Source organism: Chelonia mydas, chromosome 8 (assembly GCF_015237465.2).
Source record: "Chelonia mydas isolate rCheMyd1 chromosome 8, rCheMyd1.pri.v2, whole genome shotgun sequence".
In the NCBI taxonomy this organism is placed as follows: Eukaryota; Metazoa; Chordata; order Testudines; family Cheloniidae; genus Chelonia; species Chelonia mydas.
This window is the reverse complement of record NC_057854.1, coordinates 93,302,812-93,330,728: the sequence shown is the minus strand read 5'-3', so window position 1 is coordinate 93,330,728 and position 27,917 is coordinate 93,302,812. Positions and strand designations below refer to the sequence as shown.

Sequence of the window (27,917 nt, the reverse complement as noted above, 5' to 3'; positions counted from 1 at the left end):
ATCTTCTGTATTTTCCACAGTATGCATCCGATGAAGTGAGCTGTAGCTCACGAAAGCTTATGCTCAAATAAATTGGTTAGTCTCTAAGGTGCCACAAGTACTCCTTTTCTTTTTGCGAATACAGACTAACACGGCTGTTACTCTGAAACCTGTCAAAAATGATTAAAAGCCTAGAAAACATGACCTATGAGGGAAGATTGAAAAAACTGGGTTTGTTTAGTCTGGAAAAGAGAAGACTGAGAGGGAGACATGGTAACAGTTTTCAAGTACATAAAAGATTGTTACAAGGAGGAGGGAGAATTGTTCTTCTTAATCTCTGAGGATAGGACACGAAGCAATGTGCTTAAACTGCAGCAAAGGAGGTTTAGGTTGGACATTAGGAAAAAGTTCCTGTCAGCGTGGTTAAGCACTGGAATAAATTGCCCAGGGAGGTTGTGAAACCTCCATCATTGGAGATTTTTAACAGCAGGTTAGACAAACACCTGTCAGGAATGGTTTAGATAACACTTAGTCCTGCCATGAGTGCAGGGGACTGGACTAGATGACCTCTCGAGGTTCCTTCCAGTCCTATGACTCTATGATTATTTAGACTCCTAAGAGAAGTTTAAAGATAGTTGGGTCAATATTTACCCAGAGAGCAATTAAAAATCTACGCCCCACTCCTGCATGCCACTCTGCATGGCTGGGCCCCTGTGCCAAGGTGGAGCCCCACAGATTTCAAGAGGTCTTCACACTAAGCAGCTTGCAGGACTGGGACCCCAGTCTCTCAACAATCTCACTGCACTCTATCGTGTAATTTCCAAATAGCCCTCCTTTTCACAGCAATCCCAGTAACAGTGCCAAAAGCACAGCAGAGAACAAATACATTTTTTAAAACATATTTTATTTAGTCATCCATAAAAAAACAACATTTTAACAGTACAACTGGTTATATTTTTAATTGTAACAGCTCATACAGCCAAGAATTTCAAACTCCATCAGCAACGATGTGCATATATGAGAGAGAGAGAGAAAAAGAGTGTGTGTTCACGATAACCATAGTTACACATTAAAATCATGTTGTACCAAAAATCTGCAAATGCAAATTATGAAGTCACAAATACAATGTATAACAAAAGACTATGAATACACAAGTTAGAGACATACTATTTTGATTTAATATCTTTGCATATCCTTTTTTTTTTTTTAACATTGCCTTTTAAAAGCTAAGTGAACCAATTCTCGCTCAGTGCAGAGTATCCTACAGATAATAGGTGAAATCATGGCTTTACCATGAGAAAGGGGCAGTCATTATTGTGCTGCCCCAGGAGCAGACTGGAAGGTAGATTGTGACGCAATCACAATTTGTTTTCCCAGTAACCCTTGCTCCAAGGTCTATACCTGGCACAGCACACATCCTCTAGAGCGCTGACATAGCTGTGCTGGTCTGCACATTGGAGTGGGGGCTGAGCCTTGGCCCCACCCATTCCCCACCCTGTTGCACTCATGTATATGGATGGAGCGGGATGTACCTGCTCTGCATTGGTTAGGTCTCCCCCTGGACTGACACACACAGTATGGGCAGCATACATAGGGCCTTAAGGGGATGACTTATATCCCTTTACTCCCCCGCATGGCAGCACCAGCAAGGTTGCAGTCTGGCCCAGTATGCATCACAGAGAGTGAATGACCAAGTTTATTTTTCATTACTGCCTTATCAGTGGTTTAATCTGCATCATAAATGTCCATGTATCAATAAACAATAATTGGTTTAGCATTGAACTAGAACAAAAAAGGAACCCCCCCCCACTAGCAATTGTTTTATAACTGTTTTCACATTATGCAAAATGCATGAACATACATTTCTCTACAAGCCCAACAAATGTTAAAATAATAACTAAGTAGTTTGGACCAGATGTGAACTCAATTTAAAAAATGTTGTACCAAATGCAATGTTAAAATTTTTCCACGCTCATGAAACACAGAGTTAGAAAAGGGGCTTGAATAGTAAGCACTCTGCAGATTTTTCTAATGTTATTTCTTCTCCAGTTGGTTGAAGGATCTTTTTTTTAAACCTATCAAACTAATCCAGCTAAAATGGAAAGCAAAAAGTCAGAGCCATGTCTTGTGTATTTCAAACTTCCACAACACAACTGGGTTTTAGGTTGTCCCCTACACTTATCACCAATATTTATTCAAATGGATCTTATATAATTAAAGCATTAATGTTGACAACAGGTCCTTTAGTTTCCCACCCCACACCCAAAGAACAGAACGGTCTGAAGTGGCCCATATCTTCTCCAACTGAATACTTATAAGGCACTAAAATTAACCATAATAAAAAGTAAAACAGACCCAATGACAAGTAACAAACTGTACTTAATACTAGTCTATATGAAATAGCAGCAGAGATTTTCAGTAGTCTAGGAAGCCAAAATGTTTCCTATTCAAATCATATTAGTTATATACTGATAACCAACCAACCAAAAAAAACCAAGATCCCTAAAACTCATGACCACTTACACAATTATAAACAGAATCAGTACAAATGAGATAGGCACAAGCAAAATGGATTTTCTTCAAACTTTGATATTCAGGTTTGAACCGAAGATATTTGCCAATGACCATTTATTTACCTGCATTACTAATGTGAGTTTAGTCTGAAGATTTCAGTAACCATCTCTAAATTTTGTTAACCTTTAACTTCTCTTAAATTTAAATCCTGCACCAGTTACCGATTTGAAATAGACATTTTTAAAGTCGTAATTAATTTGAAAATAATTCTCTTAACTTTGGCACCTAATTTTGTGACCTTCTTACCTGCCTCAGATGTACACTGCAATAAATAACCGATTTACTTAAGTATCTTTGTCTTTCCAAATTTTCTCCCCTACAGGTTAGAAATATGTAAATTGACATCTACATCACTATGTCTGCAACTAAGCTACAAAGAGAGGTGGCAGGCTAGGACTTTGATTCCTTAAATGAAATTACTATGAGTTGGGGAAATTATGTTCAAAACATACTAACAATTATTGAATGTAAATTTATAAAATAGAAATCTGTATTTTTAAACATCAACATGAGCTTATTTGGACAGTGATAAAGCTTTTATAAGGATATACTGACTACTACAGGTAAATCCATCCTTCCCTGATTGCTTGCTTAGGTTAACCAGACTCAGTGTCGTGCTGCTTTGCAGATTTTATCATACACCTCTGGAAAAGCATCCTTGCAATTCATTTGCTCCCTCAGCTTGTGGTATAGTGAACCATCAAACATATCCCAGAATTCCTCACGGTTCATATAGCAATCTGCATACAACATCTGGAAACTGAAAGAAAAAGAGGGGATCAGGAATTAAATCTTAATACTGTTGCAAAATTTCAGGTAGAAAAAAAATGAAGCAACTGAGGATGAGCTATACATTGTAAGGATACACTGCAAAATATTTTGAAATACTTTTTTAAAACAAATGTACAGATTAATTACTATAAATTATATTGGATAATTATTCAGCCAGTCTGATGGCTGAACATCGACATCTCTTTTGAAAAAGCGGTCATGATGTACAATGGAAAAGCCAACAGAACATTCCATTATCACTGTTTGATGAGGTGGGGAGATAAGTGAAATATGAAAATATGCTTTTAAAATATACTAGTGTACTTCAAATTATTTCTTTCCCAGTTAATTTCTTGATTTTTTTTTAAATTAGTTTTGCTATGACACTAATACAGAGAGGTAAATAGCAGATACATGAAATTCGAATATGTTTGGGTAAATTATATTGTCAGTTTAAATATTGTGGAATAGGTTACTTTTCTGAAAGATAGGCTTCATGACTTTGCTACCAAACCATAGAGAACTGGATTTGGTATCAGCCTATGCAAAATTGTAGGCGAGGTCCCCAGCTCCGCTCTGGCTCCTTTACACCATGTAAGAGGACTAGTGCAGCACAAAGAGGCTCTAAAAAATCCCGTTTGTGGCCCAGCAAAAATTTCCTGGTGCATGACCTACAGAGGGCAGCCATAAAGCTTTTCCTTCCAAGGTGATTCCAATCAGTGCTGCAGTCTACAGGGTAACCAGCAGAGGCTGCTGTAATGCAGACACGCCACTAAACAGCAGACAGGCTGTTTAATTTGCATGTGAGGCCTTTCCAGCCCCCTAGTGCAGCCCAATATCGGGAGGGTGCAAAAACAGCTTAAAGCCACCTTTAGCCACCACTCCCTCGGGGATGCAAATTCTATGCTACTTAGAGGCACTGCACAGAATCTCAACCAACATGTTTTTTTGTATGCAAGCAATGATTAAAATTAAAAAAAGACAGTCATACTGAATATATAAAATCAGAATCAGTAATTAAATACTGTAATAACTGAAAGTTAAGTAAATCTGATTAAGCTGCAAGGCAATAAATTATATGGTGCTATCCTGAAGACGAGGACTCTTACCCATGCACATTTCTTACAAACTTTTCCATTTGTCTCATAGATGCCCTGGCTTCAAACTGTTTTGTTTTAGGCTCTCCATAAGCTCCTATATCTACATAGAGCTCCATTTCATCTCCTTTTGGGTGGACCATGCCAGGGTTATTGGGTAATATGAAAGGACATAACCACAGTGGGTAAACCTGCAAAGATAATTTTGTATCACCAATTTTAACAGTACAAAATATCAGTTATCTGTTAATAAAGCATGAAAAAACGGAGAGAGAAAATTGCACAACTCTTCTCCAATTTTCAGTACAGAACTTATACAGATGCCCCTTTTCAATTCTGCTGTTCCAACTAGTTTCACTTTATAGTAAAACTAACACAAGTTGAATAAGATACCAAAAAGCAAAGAAGAAAATCAGAAAATGCAACAAATTAGTGCACTACCTATATCAGTGTTTCTCAACCTTTTTGTGCTGGCGAGCCCCTTTGGACTTAAAAAAAAAAAATCATGATACTCCCCTCCACTCCCTGAAAAAATTGTGACCCCCCGCAACTTAAGCTTGTGGCGCAGGGCTGAGACATATGAATTAGCTTTGTGGAGCCCTCTGTGGCATGTGGCCCCATACAATTGCCCTGATTCCTATCGCCTAACGGCAACCCTGCTTGCGACCCCCCTAAACTTCTCCCACAACCCCCCGAGGGGTCATGACCCCCAGGTTGAGAAACACTGATCTAGATAATAAATGGAATAGCTTTAAAACACTAATGAAAAACTGTCTCAGTTCCCAAGTCATTAACTGAACTCATATTTAGATTTAAATTACAAGTAAAACTAAAGGAGTGAAAGGCATTTTACTGGTACCCGCTAAGACCAAAGTTCAAGTCCATAAGTCTGTATTTCTTGAAACAACTGAAGTCAATGACTTGGAAAGCAAGTGTTAATTCCCAACACTCTTTTCGGGGCTTAAGTGATTTTGCAGAAATAGAAATCTGATTTCCAATTTTGCCAAGTAAAAAAGGATAAAGTGATAGAATTTTCTTTTAAAAATTGTGAGTTAAAGCTACAAAATCAAGTATTTCTGAATCTCAAGTTTTTCTTGCTTCTTTTTGTTAGAGCATTTCATTTTACCTGCCGCCTAAGAGTATTTAATTAGTTGGCAAAATTCTCTCAAATTTAGCATACCGATATATATTTTCTGCAACAGGCACTACTGTGTACTAATGCCAATAATCACCATTCATAGGGCAATCTTCCATTTACCAGGTTTTAGAGAAATGTGTTCTTACATTCAGGTCGCTGTGGAAGGTACGGATAGATTTTTCAAGGATTTTCATAGGGACCAGCATGTCTTGTACAACATGACGTTGCTCATACAGCTTTCGAATAGCTTCTCCTTGTGTCAGTTTTAATAGTGAGATTTTTGGAGGAACCATCCAGCCAAAGAGGTAACGAAAAACAGGGTTATTGCCAAAGGGAATGATATCCTTTAAGAGAAAATGGAAAAAAAAAAAAAGAAACTGGTAGTAAAATCAAGTGAGCTGAAAATCAATATTTCAGAATTTGGATTTTGAGAGCAACATTAAATCATATTTTCTTTCAATAGTTTTAATTGCTGATAGTCATGTCAGGCTACATTAATACAGGTACGAACAACATGCAACCCTAAATTCAACAATGGGGACTTATGTAGTGTAAAATTCTACACTACTGCTTTTTATGACAATAATTTAGATGATGAAATTCAAAGTGGTGGTTCCACAGCAACCCTGGGCACAGCTGGGCACATTTAGGCAGAGTAAATTCTCAGCCATAAGTGTGCATTCGTGTTTTTGCACTGAATTTCCTGGTTTTATCTTTTTAAAGTCCCAGTTCAGGAAAATACTTAGAACATGCCTGATAAAAGCTAAAATACATTTTTTAAGTGCTTTCCTGAATGTGGGCCTAAAAGAGAAACTAAAAAGGGAAGGTGCTGGCAATATTATCTTTTACAGTCATACATTTATATAAAAAAAGTCAGAAAGGAATGCAAAAATAGACATTGAGAAATCCCTAAATCTGCCATCACTTCATTTGGATTTCTGTCTTAAGGAAAGGAGTTACTCACCTATGACGGACATAGGTGGCTCCCAAGGGAAAAGAACATTGGCTGTGCAGTGAGTATGTACAAAGTACCCCAAAACAAATATTAAAATCTTCTTTGTCTAAAGTCTTACTTGGAGTTCCCAGAAGATACTCCTGGTATGTCGGTGGTAGTAATGTCTTGAGGGAATGTACTCTATTCCAGTTTGATTAGCCTTCAGATACTTCTCCACATGCTTAAAAAACCATGGTTTGTAGTAGTTAGCAATTCTGTTTATCTGAAAATAAAGATATATTACATATCAGCAAACAAACACCAATATAAAGAATAAATATCCCTTACTTGAAAATTCAGTAATATAAACGTTCATGGTGCCCCCAGATTTTTTCACTTTGGAATTACACGAAGGAAAGAACAGTCTTAATGCTAAGAAAGTGTTTGGGACTTTTTAAACATGATTTTCATATTGTAGTGTGACCTTGTGGATAAAGCACTGGATGGGCACTCAGAAGACCTATATTCTACTTCTGGCTCTGCTGTTGGTCTGCTGAATGGCTGTGGGCAAGTACTTGTGCCTTGGCTCCCCCATCTGTAAAGTGGGAATTATGATGCTAATCGCCTCTGTAAAGTACTTAGAGAGCTACTGAATAAACGTTCTATTTAAGAGCTAGGTATTATTAAGTATTATTTACTCCTGGGGAAATTCTGCACCAAAAATTTAAAAATTCTGCACACAATATTTTAAAATTCTGCATATTTTATTTGTCAAAATAACACAATATAATCACGCCAGTTTCAATTATTTTGGAAATTTATTTCAACATACCTCCAGCAAGTATGTTTGTAACAATACAAACAACAAAAAAGATTCCCCCAGGAGTAGAGAGTTAAAGAAACCCCTGCACCCACATGGATCCTCTCTGCAAGATCAAGTTATAAGTTACCAGATGGAGAAGGTGGCAGAGAGCAGGTTAGTCAGTTGAGAGAATGCATTAGCTTAATGGGGTCTGTCCCCAATCTCTTCCCAGGAAGAGGTGAGGGTGCTCCCTGTTTCTCTGAGGGCAAACAGATCCCAAGACCCACTTAACTGCTCTTAGCCTCCCACCCTTCTTCAGCTCCCCATCCCTCAGGATCCTTGCCCCAGGGACTGTTCCCCCTCAGCTGCTTCTCCCACACTCACTGCCTCCTCTCTCAGGGCACGGCCCTATGTCCTCACCTCTCCTTCCCCTGGTGCTTTACTCCTCTTTCCCACCCCACTGCCCCCTCCCCCACCCCTCCCCCACTGGGAGCTCTGTGGTCCCTCTGCTTCCCCCCCATGCCCCCCAGCACTGGGGCCCCTCTGCTCCACCCCGCATCATTGGGGCACATATGCTCCCACCTACCCACCCCCACCACGGGATACCCTATGCTCCCACCACCACCACTGGGGACCCTATGCTCCCCCTTCACACCCTGACTGATCCCTTCCTTGCCAGCCCCACCACCAGAGGCCCTAGGACAGTGCAGAAAACTGACTGAGGGAGCCGCAGCCGGAGAACCCCAGCTCCTGGAGGAGTGAACCTGCCCGCACATTGCTGCAAGTAAGAGTTCTGCCTGGAGCTGGGGTGTGTGCCATGAGCAGAACTCTGGTGAGAAACTTGGGGTGGGAGGGAGATGCCCCCCTGCCTCCCTACATGGTGCTCCTGGCCAAGGCTCCCCGCAGTTTCCCATTGCTGCTTGTGTGAGCCCCATGCCTCTGCAGGATGGGGGCAGCAATGGGGACATGGGGTGTGCACTGAGGCTGCCTCCCAGAGAGGACTACAGTCAACTGGCTGTATGGAGGTTTGGGGCGGAGGGCCGGAGGGAATCACCCTACAGCCCCCTAGTTTCCCCCGCCCCAGACATGGACTCAGCCGTGAGGCTGCACCCGACCCTGCCACAGCGCAGGGGCTGGGCCTGCCACAGAAACACCACAGGGCCCTGTCCCTTTGTGCCAGGCGCACCGCGATAGTGAGCAAGAGGGAGTCTCGTGCGCTTGCCCAGGCCTGCCCCGCCAAGGCAGTGATTTACGTCTCTCTCAGCTGCTTGTGTTGCGCTCGCTCGGGACTGCTGCCGATGAGGGGTGCATGACCCCTCTCGCGGCTTCTCTTTGCTTCCCCATCAGAATCTATTATTCTGCAGAGAAAACAAAAAAAATTTGCAGGGGACATGAGTTCTGCACGTCTGCAGTGGCACAGAATCCCCCAGGAGTAATTATTATAGTGTGCCAATGTGTATGTCTCATAAGCTTTCCTCATTAAGGATGAATTAAAATAAGGTTTGGCCTGCCCAAAGAAAGCTGAGTATGGAAACTGATGTCAGTACTCTAGGAATGTTACTCTGTTCTCAAGCCAGTAATGAACTAACAGCCTCAGTGTTTCTGTAGAGTGGTCAGCATTTCGGAAGAGCTGCCACAAAAGAGACCCACGGCATGTTAACGTTAACCCTGATTTTCTAGTCAGTTTGTTAGTCTGGGTAATTGCACTGTGACTACATCTCCCTCCAGATGTGTTTCCTATCTTAAAGCATTGTGTTGTCCTATATACTGTTCAAGTTGGTTCTTTTCTTCTTGGAGTTGCAAGGCAGCGTCTATTATGTAAACTAGAAATGGGAAAAGACCTGTCACTTTAGGAAATGTATGAGCTTACAGTCTGAATTGATAGTTACCCGCAAAATTCTAATGTTACGTATATTCGACCATTCCAGCAAATTCAATATCCATTAAAAATATACCTCTTGTACTGATCCTATTACTGTTTTGGTTTTACTGTCATACACTGGAATATTTTACATGCAAGAGAACTAAAAATCTTATTTAAGAATAGTATTCCTTTTAGTTACCTGGCTGTCTTCAGCTTCGTCAGTCAAGACTCCCGTCATAATGACTGCTTCTTCCAAGGAGTACACCAGTCCTTCCACAAAGTTATTATCTTTCTTTTTAGATTCCTCAGTAAACTTTTCACAGATCTTTTCCAAACCTCTCACAGGCTTGTAATGTAATTTTACATATTTCTTAGCAGGAATTATTTTTATTTCCGCAGCAACAAGGAATCCCAGAGTACCACAAGACCAAGGCACCGCATAAAATAGGTCTGAATTTTCAGCCTGCAAAAGTACGTCATACTAAATCATATGTCCATCCACACAACAACTGATAACATTGTAAATCATAGCAAAATAACATTTTATCTTACTGGTGTACATCTCACAAGGCTTCCATCAGCAAGAACAAGTTCATAGGCCAAACAGGTATGTTGAAATAGTCCATAGATATGGGATGAAGACTCAATGCCAGTTCCCATGATCAGACCACCTTAACGAGAGAATGTAATCAATTGAAACATATTTCCCTTTAAAATGAAAATAGTCTGAGAACAAAGACGAAAAAAATTAAATAGGGCTTCTGGAAAATGAAGTCTTTCATGTTGTTCCTGGTAGCAGTTTTAAAGAGCAGATGCGTGTCTAAAATATATCATATGCAGAGTTGTTGTAGCTGTGTTGGTCCCACGATATTAGAGAGACAAGGTGGGTGAGACACAATCTTTTATTGGACCAACTTCTGTTGGTGAGAGAGACAAGCTTATGAGAAGAGTTCCATGTAAGCTCAAAAGCTTGTCTCTCTCACCAACAGAGGCTGGGCCAATAAAAGTTATTACCTCACCCACCTTGTCTCTCTATATAATGTGTGATAGCAGAATACAAATTTCAGCAAGAATTTAAAAAAATATATATATTTCTGAGAAAACCGAGACTGAACAACATAGTAAACTGCATAAACAGCTATTTAAAATACAGCAAAAGTCATGCTTTTTTATCATTATAAACAATCCTCACCTACTGTGAGATCATCGAGTTCTGGAACCACTGGAAGAGTCCAGCCCATAGGATTCAGGTGTGCTGTCAACTGCCCCATGGTGACCAGCGGTTCCACACAGACAACCTAAGAGAGAAAGCATTCAAGTATTAATGCTGACACCACACAAATGTTAATCACACTTCCTATTATCAATTCTGCTCTTTAATTTATACACTCAAGAGTGTAACTAAAAATAGTTAAGAGACTGTTCCCCCCTCCCACCTACCACATCTTGAAAAGTGTGGTTCAATCTCCAAAACATAAGTCAAACTGATCTTTCAGAGCTCAGCTTGTTAAACAGATGTTACATATTTAAAAAAAAAAAAAAAAGCACCATGCAATCCTTTCAAAATGTGATATTCATAATGCGTTTACTATTTGTAAAACTACTTTAAGGCTTAAATTTCATGGAAAAGTGTGCGCACACTTGGCAGGATCATGTTAGTTGCACACATCCTGCAATATGCATGAAGCTGGGGTTATACAAAGGTGTACCTATGGTTGTACAACTTCAGTTTGTAACTACCCACAGGATTTGCACAAATTAAATACGTGCATTATTTAAATGGAACCATTTTGATGTGTTGACTTGACACTGGTGCCTTGAATCAAGGATTTACCATAACACTTCAGAACAGGCAGAAGTGTCACCATTAGTGAGGAGAGGAAAGTATTCCAAAAAGTTTCAGAATCTCTAACATCAGAAATCAGATGCAAAGGTGTCATAAAGGTGTACAACTCCAACTGATGTGAACGCGCATTGAGTTTTCTGACACAACTAGACCTTGTTTATTAAAGGATAATAGTTTAATTTAAGATATTTTAAAGATCTTCCTCATAATATATACCACACTTAACAAAAAGCCCAAATAGAGCATTAAATATATATTAGTTAATTTTACCATTATATTTGGAGTTTCCCCAAACCCTGTCTTCAGTACCTGGTGGAAAGTTCAGGAAGGATTGCTCTCTGATGATGTGAGGAGGACATGACACAGAATACCGAATAGTCACAGTCAGTGCTCCAGATCCTATGTTATGAGATTACATTCATCCAGTACAGATTCCTCCCTCTGCCTTTGTCTATACTAGAAAATTTTATCAGTTTAACTTGAAATCAATTTTAGTTAATCTAGCTAAACTCATGAAAATACTCCCTTCTAGTATCCAAATATTTCCTGACCACTCAGAATATGGGTCTATTAAGATTGTCTGTTTCCCATGCAGAGGCACAATGCAGATGTGTTTGGATTTCCAACACTGTAAGGGAATATTTAAGTCCAAAAGGACAAAAAAAGCAACAACCCTTTTCACATTAAAAAAGGGTGACATGACAACATTCACTCTTGGATCTGTATAATTTTTTAATAAATGGGTTTCAATTACCTTCAGGGAATTTAGTGTCCTTTTAAGCAATAATCATAATAAGTGTTGTAAACTTTAGTACTAAATGTAAAAATTTTAGTATTACCTGTCTTTCAATGTCTACCTCTAGAATGTCCATTAAGTTGATCACTATATTCTTATGAGTCTTCTTGTACTTTCCAACACGAAGTGATACTGTTAGCCAGCCAGGTCGGCCAGTACACATGTAAGTTTTCCCGCCTTCATTTTTCCATTCCTGCACCTGTAAAAGGTTATTGTCATAGTTCAGGGCAATTCCTCCTTGTGGTCCAGCAAGGGCAAACACTCTTAAGCTTCCAGCCCCCCAGCTGTTGACTCCACTGAGCAGAGACATGCATCTCTCTCCCTCCTAACCAGGATGTTTCGAGGCTGTGCATCTCCCAGCCTACACTGTGAATTTCCCAGCAAAGTTAGACTGCCTCTGCAGGCTTGCTTTACTTTTCTCCTCAGAGATGGTAAATAGTGTGATTGCCACAATTAAGTTATCACATAGCTCTTTCTAAGCAAGCACATTTATTATTAAGGAAAAGCATTAACAACAGAAGAACCTACAATCATGGTAATAAGCTTACCAGAGATCACCCTGACTTCAACAAGGGCTCCAGCCAGCGAACAGTTGTCAGCTCACAGCAAGCCCACTCACGTATCTGAACATCCCTTCTTTATATATATTTTTTTAAATCTGTCCTCATGTAACAGGTGATCAACAGATAAAAAGGTTCTCTCCCCCCCTTTGCCCCGACATCAAGGCAAAGCTTCAAAAGGCTGAGTTCTTCTATAACCAGAGTAATTGTATCTGCATACCCTTTCTCCTAGAGATTTCCTGGGAAACCTACTTAACTTTAAAAGTTCATTCTTGTCTTGGTCCCTTATTTCGAACAGTCCTTTAAACCTCATAAATAGGGCTCCATATCTGCCACAGAGGTTGTGAAAGTCACAGATTCCGTAATTTTCCGCGACCTCCGTGACTTCTGCAGCAGCCGATGCAGCTGACACCAGGGCTGCCCAAGCAGCCAGCTTCGGGGACCACCTTAGCAACGGTCCCAGGGGGTGGCCGGAGCAGCCACTGCTCAGTGGCCCCAGCTGCTCCTGCCGCTGGCCCCACCCCGCAACAGTGGCCCCCACGGGACCTGCTCCCGAGCAGCACTCCCCCACAAGATTTAGTCAAGAGTATTTTTAGTAAAAGCCATGGACAGGTCATGGGCTGTGAATTTTGTTTATTGCCTGTGACCTGTCCATGACTTTTACTAAAAATACCCATGACTAAATCGTAGCCTTACTCGTAACACTTCCCAGGGTTTCAGATATTACATACAATACCACAATAATATATAAACACTTGCATTTTTAATAACATGAACTCCTAAGATACTTAAAGCTACTTCAATAAGGTATGTTGGGGATATTGCAGGAAACTGCCATCTCTGTCACAATTATGATTAAACTGATGCTGTGAAGTACAAAAATCTATAACAAAACTGTAAGTGAAAACCTCCCCCCCACCCCAATTTGATAGTGTTTAACTATATTATTCTACATATAATAGAATCATAAAAGTGTAGAACTGGAAGGGACCTCAAGAGGTCATCTAGTCCAGTCCCCTGAACTCAAAGCAGGGCTACGTAATAACTAGATTTCAGAGTAACAGCCGTGTTAGTCTGTATTCGTAAAAAGAAAAGGAGTACTTGTGGCACCTTAGAGACTAACCAGTTTATTTGAGCATGAGCTTTCGTGAGCTACAGCTCACTTCATCGGATGCATAGCATATCGTGGAAACTGCAGAAGACATTATATACACACAGAGACCATGAAACAAAATTTCCTCCCACCCCACTCTCCTGCTGGTAACAGCTTATCTAAAGTGATCATCAAGTAGAGCCATTTCCAGCACAAATCCAGACAGGTGTTAGTCTAAACTGTTCGTGAAAACCTCCAATGATGGAGATTCCACAACCTCCCTAGGCAATTTATTCCAGTGCTTAACTATTCTGACAGTTGGGAAGTTTTTCCTAATGTCCAATCTAAACCTCCCTTACTGCAATTTAAGCTCATTGCTTCTTGTCCTATCCTTAGAGGTTAACGAGAACAACCTTTCTCCCTCCTCCTTGTAACAACTTTTTATGTCCTTGAAAACTTATCACGTCTGCCCTCAGTCTTCTCTTCTCCAGACTAAACAAACCAACGTTTTCAATCTTTCCTCACAGGTCATGTTGTCTAGAGCTTTAATCTTTTTTGTTGCTCTCCTCTGTACTTTGTCCAGTTTGTTCACATCTTTCCTGAAATGTGGCACCCAGAACTGGACAGAATACTTCAGTTGAGGCTTTATCAGTGCAGATTAGAATCAGGGCCGTCCTTAGGCATACACAGAATACGCAGCTGTGTAGGGCACCTGAAAATTTGGGGCACCACTGGGTATTAGTGTTCACCCTCCCAGCTCTTCCTATCCCTGTTCTGACCCTTCCTGCAGGCTCCCACAGCTAGCTGCTGCAGCCTGGTGACTCTTACTCCGGAGGGGATCTAGTACCTTAAAAGTGAAAAAGTCTTCCAGCCCGCCAGACCTATTAGCACAACATTGAAACTGTTAAAGAGCCATTCAAGGGGTAATGAAGCCATTTAACAGGCATTTGCCAACCCTCAGGTGTGTATATATATATATAGGGTCAGTTTCTGAATTTACTGACAAAACAGCTGTGCATTACTGTAATATTTACTCAGAATATATTAGTCTATAGGACCTTCATTTAAAATTTGCTTTAAAAATATTTCATTAGTGAGTTGGTGAAGATTATAAAATCACATCTCTAAAATATTCTTGCATAGATTTTTAGATGTACAATCATCTTTAACCTTAAATGCTTGGATCTTCAGACATAGAGCTTTTTAAATAAATCCTTCAAAAGACCACCCTTACCTAAAATACACATTTTTATTTTAATTACTATAGTAAAAAAAACTTGCTTCCAAAGTCTTCCTGTTCTTTCTGTCCATCCCTTTCTTTCTTCACCCCCACCCCACCCCCACACCCCCGTTGAAGAGAACCCTAAAAGAACAACACCCCTTTCCTTCCAGATAGCCTGACAAAGAGTTTCCCTTTCTTTACTTCTAACTGTCTGATGAACTAGTTTTAAGAGAACCCTCCAGCAAAATCAGTACCTAGTAAGATATAAAATCCTTTGTTGTGCCTAAAATCTCTGGAAACGTATTTTTTAAAGTTGGTAAAATTTCATAAACATGTCTATTGTTATGGAGATCACATAAAGTAAATTAGTGTTCCCTTTTTCTAAAAGCAGTGAACATTGTTATAAACACACTAAACCTCTGTGACTGATTAATTTAAAATAATGCCTTTGTTTCAGTGAGTTAAATATGTAGTAATCTGGAATGATTACTTTATGAAGGTTTAAGAGTACATTTAAAATATAAAATCAGCTTAGAAATACTGATTAAGAAAATGTAAAACAGAGAAGAGCTGCATCATGTATTCCATAATATGTAATGTTGTATTCAGCACGACAGCTGACTCGCCCTTATTGCAAAGTTTTTGCAAATAAATCTCTGACAAACTTCAGGGCATATCAAAAAACCTGTGACTGACATTTTTTATTCCCAAATTTAGTGCTTTTAATTTATGTCCAATCTTCACCATCTGGCATGCAGTGGAAAACACGCTCCGTTTTCTTTAGAAAGAAATTGCAGAAGAGGTTTTTTTTCAAATGTCATTTGCTTCATTTGGGTTCATGGATTTGGCTGGAAGAGGGTGAGCAGGGTGGGGGAGGGAAGAGAGGAGGGAGACAGTGGGGAGAGGGCGGGGCCTGGGCAGAGTGGGGCAGGGCCTGGGGCGGAGCAAGAGTGGAGTATGAGTGGGGCCACAGGCAGAAAAGATGGGCTGGGGAGCTAGCCTCCCAGGCGGCAGCTTGACCCACTGCCCATGACAGCAGGTAAGAGCGAGGTGGTTCCCGCACACCCAGCATGCGCGGCAGTGTCCTTAGGCAGGGGCCGTATTCACAGAGTTGAATGCGCCGGCGCCGCGCATTCTGCGTGAGGGAGAGGGTACCGAGGTCTCTGCGGGGAACTGTGACTCTCCGCTGCCATGAGGTGGGCCGAGCGTCTCGGTATCCTTTGCTGCCTCATCCCTCTCCCCCGCACCGAGACCCGGGCTGCAAGCCTGGGCTGCCGTCGGGCATAGGGGCACCAGTTTAATAATACTGTGTAAGGCCCCATAAATCCCAAGGACGGCCCTGAGTAGAATGGACGAATTACTTCTTGTGTCTTGCTTAAAATACTCCTGCTAATACATCCCAGAATGTTGTTCATTTTTTTGCAAGTGTTACACTATTGACTCATATTTAGCTTATCAGTCCACTATAACCCCCAGATCTCTTTCTGCAGTACTCCTTCCTAGGCAGTCATTTCCCATTTTGTAAGTGTGAAATTGATTGTTCCTTCCTAAGTAGAGTACTTTGCATTTGTTCTTATTGAATTTCATCCTGTTTACTTCAAACCACTTCTCCAGTTTCTCCAGATCATTTTGAATTTTAATCCTATCCTCCAAAGCACTTGCAACCCCTCCCATCTTGGTATCATCTGCAAACTTCATAATGTACTTTCTATGCCATTATCTAAATAATGGATGAAGATATTGAACAGGGACCCCACTCAATATGCTCTTCCAGCCTGATTGTGAACCACTGATAACTACTCCCTGGGCATTGTTTTCTAACCAGTTATGCCACCCACTTATAGTAGTTCCATACAGGCTGTGTTTGTTTATGTCTTTCTGTCACTAGTGTGGTTTGAATATTCCTATTTAAAATTTTAATAGCATTTAGCAGACATGTTCCAAACTGATATATACTAGCTTGTGAACTTTTTAGTAGAATACCTCTGGTGGTTCTAGTTATCTGAATGTAGCAGCAGTAATAAATCCATACGCCTGAGCATTAGTCATGAGAGTCAGAAAATGACTAGCAAATAATATTTTAAAATCCACAGACTAAATAGCAGGGAGGCAAACCATCACTGGCATAAGTAGGCACCACTCCATGAAAATCAGTGAGACTGCATCTGATCATGCACAAAAAATCTGGCTTATAGTCTGAAAGAGAACTGACATGGGGAGGGTGTAGAGGGAGAATCTACATACCACATGCATGTATCTAAGTGTACATTTACAGATCTAATCTGATTAGTATTTAGAGAACAAGAATCACAGGCAATATGTTAGATAATATAGCCCACTCCTGAGGACTACAGAGCTTGAAGGATATACCAAACAGACTAATATCCGGTGTACCTATCATATTTGAGATGAGTGTAACAAACAGGAAAAATGGAGGAGTCAAGAATGACAGAACTGCCATAAATATTACGCAAACAGAAATAAAATTCCCAACTCCCTTCTAGAAATCATGGCAGAAGTCACAGCAGAAGAAAAACAAACCCTACTGTGATGTGGCTGACCAGGTGCCCGCTCATGCCAAGGGACCTAGGCCTCAACTGACACTGATAAATGCATAGCTGGAAACAAGTCTGGTTCAGCTGTATGTTAGTATTGTTAAAATAGGTATTAGGTTTATGAAAATATGCTAAGTGTTTACACTCTATGAAATGCTTTTAAGTGGCTGCATGCAGTAATCTCTCTGATATCTGTATCACATGCTATAATATAATAGTTCAGTGTTTGCTCTGTATCAGTAAAAGTTTACACTCTGAAACTGTAAACTGCCACAGTCAGGAGAGAAGCATTACCAAGTGTGAAATCCTCCTTTACCACAGGAGTTGTTTTCTCTTGCCCAGCAAAAGAAGGCCCACAGACACCAGACAAACCACTGTAGAACATCAGAGGACAAAAGACTTTGTTGATTGCTCTCCCCAACACCAATGAAAAGGAGACATGCATGGGGGCTTGTCCCACCAGTGTGGACTCCAGGAGAAGGGAATAAAAATCCCTGATACGAAGGAAGTGCATCTCTATGCTGCCTGGACTTGGGGCAGGCAAGATTTTCAAGCATAAGCAAGGGATCCCCAGCTACTTAGCCTGGTTTAGCCCTAGATGACACATGGAGCTTGCATATTACAGCAGCTTTGATTTCCTTTTGGAACCTAAGACCAATGTTCCCTCTAATTTTTGACAGGCCGTGTGTGCAAAAAATTTCTTCTGTGCAAATTATTGCTCTTCTGTGCAAATCTTGGTGGGTGCGATTTTTCACCATGTGCGTGAGGTTTAGGAAACATGTGCGTGCGCACACACGCACAGCTTAGAGGGAACAGTGCCTAAGATGAACTCATTTGTGCATGTATGTTTACTTGCATTAACCTTCTAAATAACCCTTATTTCTTTTACTTAGTTAATAAATCTTCAGTTAATTTATTCTAGGATTCGCTACAAGTGTTGTCTTTGGTGTAAGATCTAAAGTGCAATTAACTGGGGTAAGCGACTGGTCCTTTGGGATTGGGAGAAACCTGAATATTATTGTGATTTTTGGTGCTAAGAGACCATCTATCATAAAGGCAAGCTTGCCTAGGTGGCAAGATAGACTGGAGTATCCAAGGGCACTGTGACTTCATGGTTAGGCTGTTATAGTGCCTGAGGAGTTTACACTTGATACTTGGTTGGTGAAATCTAAGTATAGAACTCACAACCAGTTTGTGCCCTGGTTTGTAATGGTCTGCCCTGAGGTTAGCTCTCACCCTACTTAGCCACTCCAGACATCTTGACTTACTTCCATTCTCAATTATCTATTTGAACTAATAATGAAATGTAGGTGTTCAGATATGAAGAAAAACAATATTAATACACAATATTAAATAAACCATCCAGCAAGGGATAATATGCATACAGTGATTTTTATAAGAACTGTATTAATGAGACAACCAGATTTTGAATGTTCAGTTATTCATACTACAGTTTATACAAGAGCTCCCATACAGAATCCCAAACCCAAAGCACAGAGAAGGAAAGAAAGAAATTTAATGGATTTTAGGTAAGAGTTGTGTAACCTATGGCCCCAGCTCTGCAACTGCATCAGCACAAAAGAATGCAATTCTGTAATCAAGTACTAATTTCATACAGGAAAAGAAAAGCAATTGGTGGGAATGTCGAAATCATCTATACAAACATCCCAAAGAAAGACTTCAGCATGGAACAAAGAGACTGTACAGGTTTATTCATTTTACTGTATATGTATTTATTAGGACTAGTAATGTATCCACAGTGATTTAAAAATGTAAAATACTATATGAATAATATATGTTATTGGCAAGGTAAGGATATGTAAATATATACTTATATTACTGACAATAAATGTACATTGTTGTTACTAAAATAACATAACTTTTTTTGCGCACCCATAACTAAGGCTACGATTTTGTCACGGAGGTGGCCAAGTCATGGAATCCGTGACTTCCAGAGATCTCTGTGACTTCAGCCAGTGAAGGCTGGGAGCTGCAGGGTCTCCCCACCACACATAGTTGCTCAGAGCTTGGGGGCCCCGCGCCTCAGGCAGTGGAGGTACCCCACAGCTCCCGGCATCCATGGGTGGCGGCGGCCCCTAGGAGCTCCCAGCTGCCGTGGGCGGCAGGGGGCTCCAAGCCATGTCAGGAGGACCCCACAGCTCCTGGCTGCTGTGGGCTCCTGCAACTCCCAGCTGTTGCAGGCAGTGTGGGCCCCCGGAGCTCCGAGCCACGAGTGGCAGGGAGACCCTGCAGCTCCAAGCGGCGGGGGACCCTGGAGCTCTGAGCCGGGGCCCATGCAGCTGCCCAGCTGTTGTAGGCGGTGTGGGGACCCCGCAGTTCCCCATTTTGTCACAGATATTTTTAGTAAAAGTCACAGACTGGTCACAGGCTTCCGTGAATTTTTTTTTATTGCCCGTGACCTGTCCGTGATTTTTACGAAAAATATCTGTGACAAAAATCTTAGCCTTACCCATAACCTAAGGTCAGTTGCTTTAGTAGGAACTGGGGAAGGATTTAGACTAACAATAATCTGTGCCCAATTTACATGTTACTCTTACATCTAATAGAGAAAGAGCAGGGAGACAGTCTTTTGTTCTCACAGTTATGGGTATGATGTCATATTGCATTGTTTTGTGCTGCAATGTAAACTGCAGAGTAAAATACAGATGCATTGATACAATTTCATTGTCTTCCTTTCTTTTTTTCTTAATATCCTCTTGCTGTAATTGTGCACCAAAGACTGGATTCAAATCTGGACTTGCAAATGAACATTACAGAAAGAGACAGATAAGCAGAGAAGTATTCACCAACTCCAATTCATAGATTCCAAGACCAGAAGGGACCATTGTGATCATCTACTCTGATTTCCTGTGTAACACAGGACATACAACCTCCCCAAAATAATTCCTGCAGCGTACCTTTTAGAAAAAGTTCAAATCTTGTTTTAAAAAATTGTCAGGGATGGAGAATCCACCCCAACTCTTGGTAAATTGTTCCAATAGTTAATTAACCTCCCTATTAAAAATGTATACCATATTTCCAGTCTGTATTTGTCTAGCTCAGTGATATTCAGAGTGAGGCTTCCAAGCCACAGGTTGCTTTTTAATGCGTCACATGAGGTTCTTTGCAGCACATGATATTAAAACAGTGTGATTTAATTATTAACCAGTCTAAGTTATTAACCAATCAGGATGCTTATGGTTATTAACCAATTCTAGTTGATAAAATAATAATACTTGATCATTTTGCTATGCAAATCTTTATATATAAACTAAATATTTCCCGCCACACTGTTTAAATATGAATATACAGTACTATAGTAAATGAACCAATGAATTCACACTGCTGTGGCTCTTTTGAGTAATGCTGATCACTAATTTGGCTCCTGAACCACTGAGGTCTTTGTTAAACCCTTTGTTAAAGCTATTACATAAATGACACCATCCCCCCTCAACAGGAAACATATCAAGCTGAAAAAAAACACAACAAAACCATTATTATTAGTTTTGTGCTATCTGGAGCAGCTCATGACTGAGAGTGCCGACCTCAGGGCAGGCTGTCAAAAAGCAGGGCATACACCCCAAACTGGCTGTATATTCTGTGATTAGATTTTCCCAACCCAATAACAAATGTGAACTCTGAAGCACTATAACGATCTTACCACGGGGTGCCAGACAATCCCTTTGGACACTCCAGTCCATCTTGACACCCACGCAAGCGAGACTTAGTGATAAATGGTCCCTTATACCAAAGATCACAAAATATTCAAGTTGCTCCGAGTACCAACAGAGACACTTACCCCACATCAATTTGTACCTCAGATCTCACACTAAAGACAACCCTATACACTCCTATGGGAATTCTGCGCCAAAAAATGTAAAATTCTACAAAATTCTGCATATTTTATTTGTCAAAATAACACAGTATAATAATGCCAGTTTCAATTATTTTGGTAATTTATTTCGAAATACCTGTCAGCAAGTATATCTGTAATAATAGAGACAAAAAAAATTCAGGAAATGTTTTTTTGACAAATAGATTCCTTACAAGGCAAATTAATACAGAACTTTGAGCAATTCATTTAAACTACAACATAGAAACATATTTCCTGCACCCCCCAGGAATAGTGCAAAGGCTTGGGGGAGTCACAGGTAATGGAGGAGCTGAGGGAGAGGGAAGGAGCCTGGGAGTGAACCGGGAGGGTTGTTGGGTGTGCATGGGAGAAGTATGGAACAGGTATTTTGGGGGGGAGGGATTGGTAGGGAATTGGAGAGCCTCCCCCATGCAGACCATGACTGAGCCTTAGCCTCTTCCATTCAGTCAGACATATCTGCTCCCCCCCCCCCCCCCCGCCCCCGTGTGGCCCCTGGCTCAATGCTGTCATCCCACTAGTTTCTGAGCCCCCGGCCCTGTCTGTCCCCCCCATCAAGTTTTCTGAACCCCAGCCTGTGACCCCTCTCAGCAGCTCCATGTGCCCCACTCTGTCTGTTACCCTCCCCCCTCCCGTATCCTGTGCCTCCTAACTTTGCTCCATCATGCTGTGATGAAGGTAATGGGGCTGCAGGCTGTTACTGCCAGTCAGCTGCTGCTGTCTGTTCTGGTGCCACAGTGGCTTTTGAACTGCAGCACTTTTCAGGCAGAATGTATTTTTTGAGCAGAAAAAAAAATTCTGTGCCAGACATGAATTCTGCACATGCGCAGAATTCCCCCAGGAGTATCCTATAGTAAAGTAACTCAGGATATATTAACTAGGAAAAAGAAAGGAGAGAGTTATTTACAGGTTAAAGCAGGCAACACATATATATAAATGAGTTACAATCTAGTTCCAAAATGTGACAGAGTTGTAGTATAAATGTCTTTTAAGGCTAACCAGGTTGACCTTGGGCATCTCTGCTTTTGTTTCCTAATTCCGGCCCTGTGAGAGTCCAAACGGCAAAGAGATGAAGAATGTTCATGTTATTTTGTTCATCCAGAATTCAAGCTGATGGCACAAACTTCTTTGCACAAAGCACCTTTACAGGAGTGAGAGGGCCATTAGCCCAATCTTTGTATCGAGATGCTTCACACTGGCCCACTTAGGTTTGATAATCCTTCTCGATGGCAGGGGAACCACTCCTCCTGCCTCAGTTCACAACTTCAGAGCAGGCATTTTTACAGATGTAAGTTTCCTTTTACAAATTACCTTATAGCCTGGGATACAGACATTACAAGTAAGATTAATGCATGCAGCAACTTACAGGCATTTTGTAGAGTCTAAACACAACCTTGCAAGTCTAACGCTTATCTTGAACAATACTAACATATAGGTGACCTGGTCTGGTTTCCGGCTATGAATTTGCTTGTGCTCAACTGATAACTACAGCCTTGGCATGAGCTGGTACCTGATACACCAGAATCACAATTAGATTTATAAAAATGGAGCCTATCCAAACACTCGGGTGTCCTTTCTTAAAAATGCACCCAAAGTGCTACAGTACAATTTAAGATAACCTAGCATCAGAGAGTCAGGCTATTTCTGAAATGTCAGACTTCCCTGGGAAAGGCTTGTGTGGTCTAATGACCCTGTTGTGAGCTAGCCAGTGGGAGCTTTAACTCCTGGTAGGGCTACCCCACCTGGACAGATCCTGGGGTACGGACCAGACAAAAAGCAGTCCTCTGGTCCTCCAAATTGGGGTTTGAACAGTCGGTCAACAACCTATTCTTGTAAACAAGTTTAAGAATTAAGAATAAATTTAATTTAAGAATAAACAATTCCCTACCTTTGCAATGGCCCTGCTAAGTTTTCAACTGCCTGGGAAAAATGGTAAGTTTTGAAAGATGCCCTGAAGATCATCAAGTTCAGGCTGTTTTGGACCAGCAACACAAGTAAATTCCAAAACTGAGGAACTCTCACAGAGAACATCCTATCAGCAGCTCCCTTGTTTGTATCCATAAAGCTCCAGTTTGAGCACCGGTGCTGACCTCAACTATGGCAGTATGTCATGGAGAGAGACAGAGTCTCTGAGTGAGAAGTGTAGATCTTATTATATGCACATAAAGCATGAAAAAATACCTCCTCCCACCCCACTCTCCTGCTGGTAATAGCTTATCTAAAGTGACCACTCTCCTTACATTGCGTATGATAATCAAGGTGGGCCATTTCCAGCACAAATCCAGGGTTTAACAAGAACGTCTGGGGGGGGAGAGGGGGGGAGGGGAAATAGGCTTGAATAGAGACTGGGAGTGGCTTAGTCATTACGCAAGGTAGCCTAAGTTAATTGTATCCAATTTGCAATCAAATCAGCCATTTAGAACAACGCTTCCTCAGCTCTCGTCCCCTAACGCCCCTACTCTACTTGCGCTATATTGATGACATCTTCATCATCTGGACCCATGGAAAAGAAGCCCTTGAGGAATTCCACAATGATTTCAACAATTTCCATCCCACCATCAACCTCAGCCTGGTCCAGTCCACACAAGAGATCCACTTCCTGGACACTACAGTGCTAATAAACGATGGTCACATAAACACCACCCTATACCGGAAACCTACTGACCGCTATTCCTACCTACATGCCTCCAGCTTTCACCCTGACCACACCATACGATCCATCGTCTACAGCCAAGCTCTGCGATACAACCGCATTTGCTCCAACCCCTCAGACAGAGACAGACACCTACAAGATCTCTATCAAGCATTCTTACAACTACAATACCCACCTGTGGAAGTGAAGAAACAGATTGATAGAGCCAGAAGAGTTCCCAGAAGTCACCTACTACAGGACAGGCCTAACAAAGAAAATAACAGAACGCCACTAGCCGTCACCTTCAGCCCCCAACTAAAACCCCTCCAACGCATTATTAAGGATCTACAACCTATCCTGAAGGATGACCCAACACTCTCACAAATCTTGGGAGACAAGCCAGTCCTTGCCTACAGACAGCCCCCCAACCCGAAGCAAATACTCACCAGCAACCACATACCACACAACAGAACCACTAACCCAGGAACCTATCCTTGCAACAAAGCCCGTTGCCAACTGTGCCCACATATCTATTCAGGGGACACCATCACAGGGCCTAATAACATCAGCCACACTATCAGAGGCTCGTTGACCTGCACATCTACCAATGTGATATATGCCATCATGTGCCAGCAATGCCCCTCTGCCATGTACATTGGTCAAACTGGACAGTCTCTACGTAAAAGAGTAAATGGACATAAATCAGATGTCAAGAATTATAACATTCATAAACCAGTCGGAGAACACTTCAGTCTCTCTGGTCACGCGATTACAGACATGAAAGTCGCTATTTTACAACAAAAAAACTTCAAATCCAAACTCCAGCGAGAAACTGCTGAATTGGAATTCATTTGCAAATTGGATACAATTAACTTAGGCTTGAATAGAGACTGGGAGTGGCTTAGTCATTATGCAAGGTAGCCTATTTCCCCTTGTTTTTTCCTACCCCCCCCCCCCCCCCCCAAGACGTTCTTGTTAAACCCTGGATTTGTGCTGGAAATGGCCCACCTTGATTATCATACACAATGTAAGGAGAGTGGTCACTTTGGATAAGCTATTAGCAGCAGGAGAGTGAGTCTGTGTGTGGGGGGGGGGGGGGTGAGAAAACCTGGATTTGTGTTGGAAATGGCCCACCTTGATTATCATACACATTGTAAGGAGAGTGGTCACTTTAGATAAGCTATTATCAGCAGGAGAGTGGGGTGGGAGGAGGTATTTTTTCATGCTTTATGTGTATACAATAAGATCTTCTACACTTTCCACAGTATGCATCCGATGAAGTGAGCTGTAGCTCACGAAAGCTTATGCTCAAATAAATTGGTTAGTCTCTAAGGTGCCACAAGTACTCCTTTTCTTTTTGCGAATACAGACTAACACGGCTGTTACTCTGAAACCTGAGTGAGAAGGTAAATGGCTTAGGGCTTTAAAGGCTAAAACCAACAGCCCAAGTTTCACTTGGAAAACCACAGGCAGCCAGTGCAGATTGCAGAGCATTGCTCCCAGCAAGATCCTTTACCCACAAGGAGGCAGCTCCAGGCTGCACCAGCTTCTAACAGAAGCCAGGCCAGCATGTGCCTCTTAGGCCCTTTCTTAAACCACAACAGCTAGCTCAAGTTAACTAACATATTCTAAAAAAAAGGATCTTATAATAATCTAAGATTGAGTTTACCACCAAAGCCAGACAAGGTCCCCTCCCCCAGCGCCCCAGCTTTCTCCTCCTTCTTGCCATCCCTTGCACCTCCTTCCCCATCAATGTTTCCCCAAACCCCGAACCCCATCCCAGGGTCCCCTTGATGTCACCTGTGCCTGGATGTGGCGGACACGCTGGCCGTGCTGCCGGGGGGCGCTGTGCAGCTTCCACACGGCCCAGGCCCGCAGTTGGTAGTAGATGTCGAAGAGGACAGAGAGGGGCAGCAGGAAGAGACAGACGAAGACCCAGCGGTGATGGACCAGCAGGTACTCCAGCCCCTTGTGCCGCACCCACAGTGCGAGCAGCAGGAGCCCAGCACCCAGCGACAGCAAGGGGTCCATCCCAAGCCCCTAGAAGTCCCTGCCTGCGCCCTGCAGCCCTGCCCCTCACAAAGCCCCTCTCTCACCGACCTCTGCCCCCACCCCTCACAGAGCCCCTCCCTCGCCCCCCCAACTGACCTGTGCCCCCACCCCTCGCAGAGCCCCTCCCTCGCCCCCCGACTGACCTGTGCCCCCACCCCTCGCAGAGCCTCTCCCTGGCCCCCGACCGACCTGTGCCCCCACCCCTCGCAGAGCCCCTCCCTCGCCCCCCCAACTGACCTGTGCCCCCACCCCTCGCAGAGCCTCTCCCTGGCCCCCGACCGACCTGTGCCCCCACCCCTCGCAGAGCCCCTCCCTCGCCCCCTCAACTGACCTGTGCCCCCACCCCTTGCAGAGCCCCTCCCTCACCTTTTTACCCCCCACTGACCTCTGCCCCCACCCCTCGCACAGTCCCTCCCTCGCCCCCCCGACTGACCTGTGCCCCTGCCCCTCGCACAGCCCGTCCCTTGCCGGCTCACCGACCTCTGCCCCTAGCCCCTCACCCTCCGCCCCTGGCGGAGCCCCGCACTCAGCCCCGACTGCCCCGTCCCCTCTTTGCTCCGACCCGCTCGCGCGCTGCTGCCCTCGCGCTGCCAGCCGGCTGCCGCCCGTCACTGGCGGGGACGCAGCACTGTCCACTGACGCCCCTACAGCCACCCTCCGGTCCGGCCACGCGCCAGCCCCTTTCGCCTGATTGGCTGGGCCGCCGCACTCAGCGGTGAGGCGAGGAGAAGGCATCGGCCAATGGGAAGATAGGGAAGGGATCGGACCAGGCGCTGCGCGGCGGGATTGGCTGGAGGCACAGCCCTCAGCCGCCTATCGGGGTGGGACTCGGGCACAGGGGTGGGAGGGGACAGGAGCATTTGTGAGCGGCGGGCGGACGGGGTGGGATGGGGAGAGCCGAGGGGAGGACCAGGGAGGTTGGGGGATGGGGAGGGCCGAAGGGGGTTGGGCGGGGGGGAGAGCCAGGGGACATGGGGATAGGGATAAGGGATGGAAGGGCCAGCAAGGTTTGGGGGATTGCAAGGGCCACGGGCGGGTTGGGATGGGAGGATGGGGAGACAGGGATGGGAGGGCAGTGGGGCTTGGACAGGGTCAAGGGGGCTTTGGGGGACAGGCAGCGTTGAGGGGGGGGGTTGAGTGATGGGGAGGGCCAGGGATATGGGGATGGCGACTGGGGAGGCTGGGCTGGCATCAGCTCAGGGTGAGGTGCGGTGATGAAGCTGTATGGGGGCAAACTTGCTTCATGTGCTCCTGACAAGCCAGACAGACACATCTCCCTGGGCCCCTCGGGTGATGGGCCCTTTGACACCAGCACAGGGAATCACTATGTGGCAGAACATCCCTCATGCTATAGCAGGCTACCCCAGAGAAAAAACTCCTGTCCTTGGCATGATGCCATGAAGTGGCAACAAAACACCCCCAGACTGTGCCTCACCCCCCCCCATCAAGGCCCAAATGTGGGGTGTAGCATGTGACAACCCAAAATGAGAAACACAAACACACACAAATTAATCATGCGAGAAACTTAAAATGCTGTGGAATTCATTCCTTTAGCACAGTGGTTCTCAAACTTTTGTATTAGTGACCCCTTTCACATAACAAGCCTCTTGAGTGTGACCCCCCTGTATAAATTAAGAACACTTTTTAATATATTTAACACCATTATAAACGCTGGAGGCAAAGCGGGGTTTAGGGTGGAGGCTGACAGCTCGCAATCCCCCTATGTAATAATCTCATGACCCCCTGAGGAGTCCCAACCCCCAGTTTGAGAACCCCTGCTTTAGCATAACGCCCCCCCAGCCCCCTGTTTAACCTCAGTGTAAAGATTTGCTATTCCTAACATTAATAATTTAACAACTAAAGTGAAGAGATATAAAATTTGTGTGGAATGTGTGGAACTTTGAGCTGAAGGGAGTGGTAGCCCTTGAAATGCGAAACATTTGAGGTATCTGGCAGATGTGTCTCTAAAGCACAATGGTACAGCTCCATCAGGCAGTGACAGAATGCCACTGCAGCACAATGCTATCAGGTGGTGAGATGTAAGTTCATTATACCAGTATGCAATATAATGATGCTGTATCAAAGCACCACTGCAGCCCGACATGGTGTCAAAACACTGCCACTTTCAGAT

General features: G+C 43.1%; 1 protein-coding gene across 1 annotated transcript; it reads right to left on the bottom strand.

Moving 5' to 3' along the window:
* Positions 1-862: 862 nt before the first annotated feature.
* On the bottom strand, positions 863-25,859 carry DHCR24 (24-dehydrocholesterol reductase). The gene is made up of 9 exons (XM_007062193.4): positions 25,535-25,859; positions 11,845-12,000; positions 10,352-10,457; positions 9,712-9,830; positions 9,359-9,622; positions 6,633-6,776; positions 5,706-5,903; positions 4,434-4,612; positions 863-3,313 (listed from the first exon to the last, which is right to left on the bottom strand). Exons 1-9 carry the CDS (start codon positions 25,763-25,765, stop codon positions 3,160-3,162), a joined length of 1,551 nt encoding a protein of 516 aa, XP_007062255.2. The 5' UTR covers positions 25,766-25,859; the 3' UTR covers positions 863-3,159.
* Positions 25,860-27,917: the final 2,058 nt, after the last annotated feature.

Excerpts from the sequence above, each read along its gene's own strand:
- DHCR24 (XM_007062193.4), bottom strand. The coding sequence starts at position 25,765 with ATGGACCCCTTGCTGTCGCTGGGTGCTGGGCTCCTGCTGCTCGCACTG. Across the intron at positions 9,623-9,711 it reads GCCTTGTGAGATGTACACCA|GCTGAAAATTCAGACCTATT; the intron begins GTAAGATAAAAT and ends GTACTTTTGCAG. Across the intron at positions 4,613-5,705 it reads CCTTCCACAGCGACCTGAAT|GTTTACCCACTGTGGTTATG; the intron begins GTAAGAACACAT and ends TTATCTTTGCAG.